Source organism: Etheostoma spectabile, chromosome 4 (genome assembly GCF_008692095.1).
Source record: "Etheostoma spectabile isolate EspeVRDwgs_2016 chromosome 4, UIUC_Espe_1.0, whole genome shotgun sequence".
Lineage (NCBI taxonomy): Eukaryota > Metazoa > Chordata > Actinopteri > Perciformes > Percidae > Etheostoma > Etheostoma spectabile.
In genome coordinates, this window is record NC_045736.1 from 32367380 (window position 1) to 32373452 (window position 6073).

The following is a 6073-nucleotide window of genomic DNA, read 5'->3' on the forward strand; positions in this document are numbered from 1 at the left end:
TGTGTGTGTGTGTGTGTGCTTATTTTATTTCTTTCTCTTCTTTCAAATGTGTATGTGGTAACACAGTGCCAACTGTAAAAGAGTGACAGTTATTGAGAAACTAATTCATGGCATGCCCCAAATCTAGGTAAAGAAGACCAATTAGCATGCCTAAACTATATTTGGCCTCAAACAAGGTTGAGTTACTGTATAACTGCCTGGAAGCAACAAAAAAATCAACCATGTCTTACAAAATAACCGTTACTTTATCATGTATTCGGTTTCCAGGTCTATATTCTGCAAACTCCAAAACCTATAGACTCAGCCAAAGTGTAGTTAGGTCTAGCTGGACGAAAAGACATGTCCAATGTTCCAAGTAAGTTTCTGGAACGACCAAGGTCCAGAAGAAAGGAAACTCCTTTTAAATATGCAAATGCAAAGTCTATTTACTTGCACATACAATGCAATGTTTTCATATACCGCAACTTTATTACACATCCAAGGTCTCGATAAAAGTGGTCTCCTGTAAGTGTTTTCAATGCAAAAACATGATTGTCCGTCAGAACTGCAGCGTGGACAGTTAGAGGAAGAGAGCAGGCAATTACGGGCGACATTAGCTTGCTACTTAGTCCCTCTCCAGTGCCCTGCTTTCAACGGCAAAGCAATCCCAAAGGCCAGCCTGACATTTTCAAGAGAAAAATGCCCTTCTGAGGGGCCCTATCTAATTACTCTGGACACACACACACACACACACACTCTCACACATACTGTAAGTCTACTTTGAGATAGAAATATGCCCCCACCTAGCCATGCACATGCAGGCTGGTTGACTTTCACATGATTGCAGTTGAAGACACACAGATGGATGTGTGTGTGTGTGTGTGTGTGTGTGTGTGTGTGTGTGTGTGTGTGTGTGTGTGTGTGTGTGTGTGTGTGTGTGTGTGTGTGTGTGTGTGTGTGGGTCAAACCCCAATGCAACATGCCTATATGTACTTGCATGAGTATCAGGCCGCATAGAGCATAACACATTCAGAGAATAGAGCTGAAAATGATTACAACAGCACTAAGTAAGATGGAGGCTAGTGAAGCAGCACAGCACACTGCTGATATTAGTGAAAGAGGAACAGATGGAAAGTTTTATTATAAAAATGAAATGTCCACTATTTGAATAAATGAATCTGACAAAATGATTAATGTCACAGAGGCAAAGTAATGTGTAGAGGAAACGTTGCAATGTGAAACAAAAGTTAACTTGAAGCTACATTTCTTATACAAGAGAAAATATTGTAATTACGTTGTCCTACAACAACATTTCATAGGCAATATTTCCTCTGCTGTATTCTACCTTGGTTATGTATTAAGAGATTAGATCGTAACAGTACGTTCTCCAGTGGATCTCTAGGACGGTGCCAGAACCATGGATGATTTTGACTTACTGAACCCGTTGAGGTCCTGGGTGGACGTGGAAAAGGGGTCGTCTTTGTGCAGGGTGCTGACTTTAGTGGTGCTCTTATCAGCCGTGGTGACGGGACCCATCTCCCTCTGCTGGGTGGAGCTGCTGGCGGTCTCCTTCTGCTTCTTTGCCAACTTCCTAAAGTGGTGTAATCACATGCACACAAACAATTATACATGTAAAGGCACATACACAAGCACAGACAGAAACACACAAACAAACACACACAGGTATATTTACACATTCAGACACATATACACACAAGTGTGTAAACCCACATGCAGCGCACAGGCAATTACACATACAAACAAATATAAATCACAAAATCGAAAATACTGTCAGGGAGATGATTTATGGTGAGAAGAATTCTATTTTTTGAACATGCAGTGACTACAACTCAGAAGAGACAAAATGGCCACATGAGGATGAACATTGTGCTTTATGTGTTGTCTTTTCCAAAAGTTAATAAACAATATTCTTAGTCTTTCATGTTCACCGTTTTAGCAGCCATGTAGAGATTTTAGGAGGGATGCCACCCCGCTTGTTGGCAAAATGACCAAAATGCATGCCCCTTGTTAACCTTTCATCCCCTCTCTCCACCCCCTAGTAGCAGAGAGAGTGCAGGATAGAGGGGTTGTTTAGTTGAATATTTTAGCCTAGTCTGCCTGACTCATTGATCCTTCATCTGACTGAGGTTTGTATAAGTTAAAATCTACGGCCCCGACCACGGCTCTGAAATATCAGCAGCCTAGCTGTGCTGGGTATTGATACATGTTTTGCGCTGTCTCATCCGATTTCTCATTGTGACCCCAACGACATGTTCCAGGCCTGAAAAATGAAGCCACGGGGAAGTGCCTTAAACGGCCATTCTACCAGCAGGGGGCGACTGCACTGGACAAAGAAGTCTGTTTCTATGGAAGTCTATGGGAAAATGATCCGACTTCTCACATGGTTTATTACCTCAGTAAACATTTTCATAATCTGTTATGACATCAATAGCTAGTCTTCTTTCAGTTCATTTTGTAAAATATCGTCCCTGTTATTTTATAATAGACCATAAAGCAGGGGTTGCATTAGGGGCGTGACTACATGCCGACCTGTCAATTATGACAGAGGCTTAGCAATGCTAACCATGGCCCTGTGTACATGAAAATAGGCGTGGGCTTGTATTTGGGTATTGTCTACGTTTTCATCTTTAACTTTGACCCTCTCAAAGTGTGGTTTCACTTTATTAAAGTTAATTGGAAAACTTTGGTCACCTGAAAGTGTCTTGTCCTGAGTTCTGCCAACAAAGCTAGGTAGCTAGTGCTAGCGTTAGCTGGTAAATCCAGAAAAAGTCTTGAGATTTTCAACCAGCTCTGGGTACTTCCCTACATGCTGAAAAACGGCACCTGGGAGTTTTTGGGAAAGTCATCATTCAGAGTTAGCTAACACGCTACATGGATAACCAGTATGAGACTGCCTCGTGCGGTCTCATATGTCTCAAGATTTGTCTCAAGATGTCTCAGATGTTCTTGAAGTATCAAGAGTTCCAACCAGTTGTTTAGTAAAACCACATCGACAGCAGTGATTGGTAGTATAGTTCCTATGGTTTATAATTTTCATTACCACATGTTTACCCCGTACAGGTGGATAGTAAAGGATGCTTGATTTGTGACATAACTCATGTTTTAATGGGTATGTTTTTTTCTCCTCCAGAGAAATTACAATAAAGAAAGGACAGGCGAAATGATTGGTTCTGTACCTCAGTAACATGTAGGGTTTCTGCAGCGGCTACAGTAAATGTAGTTGTGTGACTGCCGAGGAGATGTCCCTTGAGTGTGGATGTAATCTTAGGGGTTTTTCTCTCTTCATGTGTCACAACTCCCATCTGTTGGACATTGTGTATTGGCTTTTTTCAGTTCTACCTGAAACTTTAGATTTGAGTCTACTGAGACACCAGATGGAAGAAGTGACAGTAAGCAATTACAATCTGACATTGACTGGTTCACCAGAGCTTGCAAAAGTACCCCCATAAAGAACATATTTCCTCTCTTGAAAGTGTTTCCTATAATCAGCAGCAATCTTCTATAAACCTTAACATACTGGAAGTGATAATTAGTATGACATATTTTAATGTGAGTGTGATTCTGCTGTTCAATGCATTCAAAAAGCACTGCTGCTTTCAACAGAATAAAGAGTTGCTACAGTCTAACTGCCATCTGCTTGACCAGCTAGAAAATCACACGATACAGCTGGATCCAGTCTACAGTTCCAGACTGGATGTGAAATAACAGGCCCACAAGCTCGCCCACAAGCAGCTAAATCAAAACTGAGCCATCCTTTGCAGCCTTCAGTATTCCATAACCCATTATGTGTAAATCTCTTTTTAAATGGACCATTCAGGCTATCCTCGTCAACTGTTTTGTCAGCCATTGGGGGGGGGGGGGGGGGGGGGGGGGGGGGGGGGGGGGGGGTCATCCTGGTGATAAACTTGGGAATTTTGGACTTTACAAGTTCACTAGGACCGCCTAAATGCACCATTGGCTTCAGTCAGTCTGAGGCTCAATCATTTCATTTAGTGGAGGAGGAGCAGGTTCAGTCCCAACCTGCACAGCCAGCCTTCGCTGTAGATCTATATCTTCTGGGTTTTGTAGTTAAGGAACAATGAGTGTTGTTCCAGAAATCTCATATTATTTTCTAAAATGATACCAAATTGTGCAGACACAAGACCCTTTGAAGTGTACCATTAGTTAAACCAATAGAAAATGTTTAAAAGGTAGCTGCATCAGATGCAAAAGTCATAGTTTCCACTTTGAGAGTTGCTTATTATGGAAATGCTATATAGTATTATCTATTGAATGGTTCAAAAGTCAACAAGTCCTTCTTACACCGGCTGTCATCGACATACAGTACACTGACTAAAATCTGAAAAATTGCACCCAGGATTTAATGGATTATCCTTATTATATAATAATGAATAAATCCTGTGCACACTGCTTTGGTATTATGTTGTTCTTGGCACTTTAATAAGAATATTAAAGGAATATTAAAATGACCCTAGATTTGCCCAAACTGGTTGAAAATGTTCCAAACCAAATGTTTAATACAGTAGCCTATTAAAAGAAACTGCAGAGACTTCAAAGTATGATGTGACCTTAAGGAACAAAATATTTCAATTAATATAATGGTTATCTATCTCACTGATGTCTTAACACATGCCTGTGTGAAGTAACATCTTAGTTTTATTTATTTTGCCTATGTGGGAGCAAGTCTGTGATCTGTCTTGCTTTTTCTAAATATGTTTTGATTAAGTGCAATTTTTCAGAAATTATTTTTACAGTAATTTGATTATTATGTAATGTCATAAAACTTCTTTAGGGGCTTATTGATTCTCTTGTGGGATGACCAGTCACCCACTGGTCTGGAGGAACAGATTCTTCAGGTTAGTGTATCCAGTTGAGTACCAAAGCTTTTTCTTTTGCCTTTTCAAAAGTGTGTAGCAACAAAACGTACATGGGGATATGAGGATGCTGCACTGCCCATAAACTGTCAGAACAGAGCGGCACATTGATCAAGTTTCTCACAGTTTGCAAGCAACAGTGTTTACTGCCTGCTGTGCTTTGCAAATGAACAGATAGCATCACTGATATGTGTATCAGTAATGCATCCTTTTGAAATTCATCACCGGTTGAGTCATATAAAAACCATCTTACACTCTTCTTTTTCAAAAGTCAACAGAAAAACCTCCTCCAGATTCCACCAACACATTATTTACTTACTTAAAATGTCTGACTTCCAGTCACGAATGCCACACAGTGGGCTGTGTGTGTGTGTGTGTGTGTGTGTGTGTGTGTGTGTGTGTGTGTGTCTGTTTCTGTGAACAAATCTTGATCTACTTGAAGGCTGGGTAAGTAATGTGCATGTGCTGGACTTTCAGTCCTGTAGCCTCTCTGTGTGTGTACACGTGTCAATCCACTTGGGTTTGGCTGTTGGTGCACACTGGCCGGTGAGTGGGTGTGTTTCTTAGTGACCCATCACGAAGCCGCCTAATACGCCTGCTTACACTTCAAAAGGAAAATTGGAAGAGTACAAATACTAACTTTCCTTAAGAGCTTTAATCATAATGTCCATACAATGACTAATCAAGTTTATCTCAATAAGTCTAAAAGCTTTAAAGGGGAACTATGCAGTTTTCTCAGCTTAATTTATCTTAACTGAACAGCTTCAGACTCATTAGAATGGTTATGAGTTTTTTTTCGAGTTGAATGGTGGTCGTCTCGCTCCCCCCCCCCGCACCTCTGAGGGGAAAAACCACCCTCGCAACTTTGGACCGGCGAGCCGCCGGACTCAGCGTCAGGAAGTATGGCGTGATATCAGGTCTCGCGATGTAACAAATTGCTTCACGTCACTGCACACATACACCCCCATTCAGGAACCGGATAACAAGGTAGCAATGCAGTTTTTCACACTATTGTCATGGCTGAGCCGGAAAAAAGAAGCAGAAAATTAGGAAAGCATCATCGGAGGAACAGAGAGAGAGGTTATAGAGAAACCTGTAGGGGGGCTCTATAGAGAAACCTGTAGGGCTCTGTAGAGAAACCTGTAGGGGGAGCTCTATAGAGAAACCCGTAGGGGGGTCTATAGAGAAACCTGTAAGGG

At 41.3% G+C, this 6073-nt stretch overlaps 1 protein-coding gene and 2 long non-coding RNA genes across 17 annotated transcripts in view; 2 read left to right on the forward strand and 1 right to left on the reverse strand.

Moving 5' to 3' along the window:
- Positions 1-6073, reverse strand: part of ptprt (protein tyrosine phosphatase receptor type T) — a 385704-nt gene that overhangs the window by 95897 nt on the left and 283734 nt on the right. For all 15 annotated transcript variants that reach the window (XR_004331615.1, XM_032513298.1, XM_032513297.1 and 12 more), the window contains one exon: positions 1416-1570. Coding sequence is in view for 14 of the 15 variants with exons in the window: in XM_032513298.1 (XP_032369189.1) it covers positions 1416-1570 (155 nt within the window). In the remaining variant the exon portion in view is untranslated. The remainder of the gene's footprint in view (positions 1-1415; positions 1571-6073) is intronic.
- The window catches only part of LOC116687717 (uncharacterized), a 113842-nt gene continuing 109724 nt past the window's right edge, over positions 1956-6073 (forward strand). The window contains exon 1 of the long non-coding RNA XR_004331616.1: positions 1956-2050. This is a non-coding gene — a long non-coding RNA (uncharacterized LOC116687717). The remainder of the gene's footprint in view (positions 2051-6073) is intronic.
- LOC116687718 (uncharacterized) overlaps positions 5681-6073 on the forward strand; it is a 4561-nt gene continuing 4168 nt past the window's right edge. The window contains exon 1 of the long non-coding RNA XR_004331617.1: positions 5681-5861. This is a non-coding gene — a long non-coding RNA (uncharacterized LOC116687718). The remainder of the gene's footprint in view (positions 5862-6073) is intronic.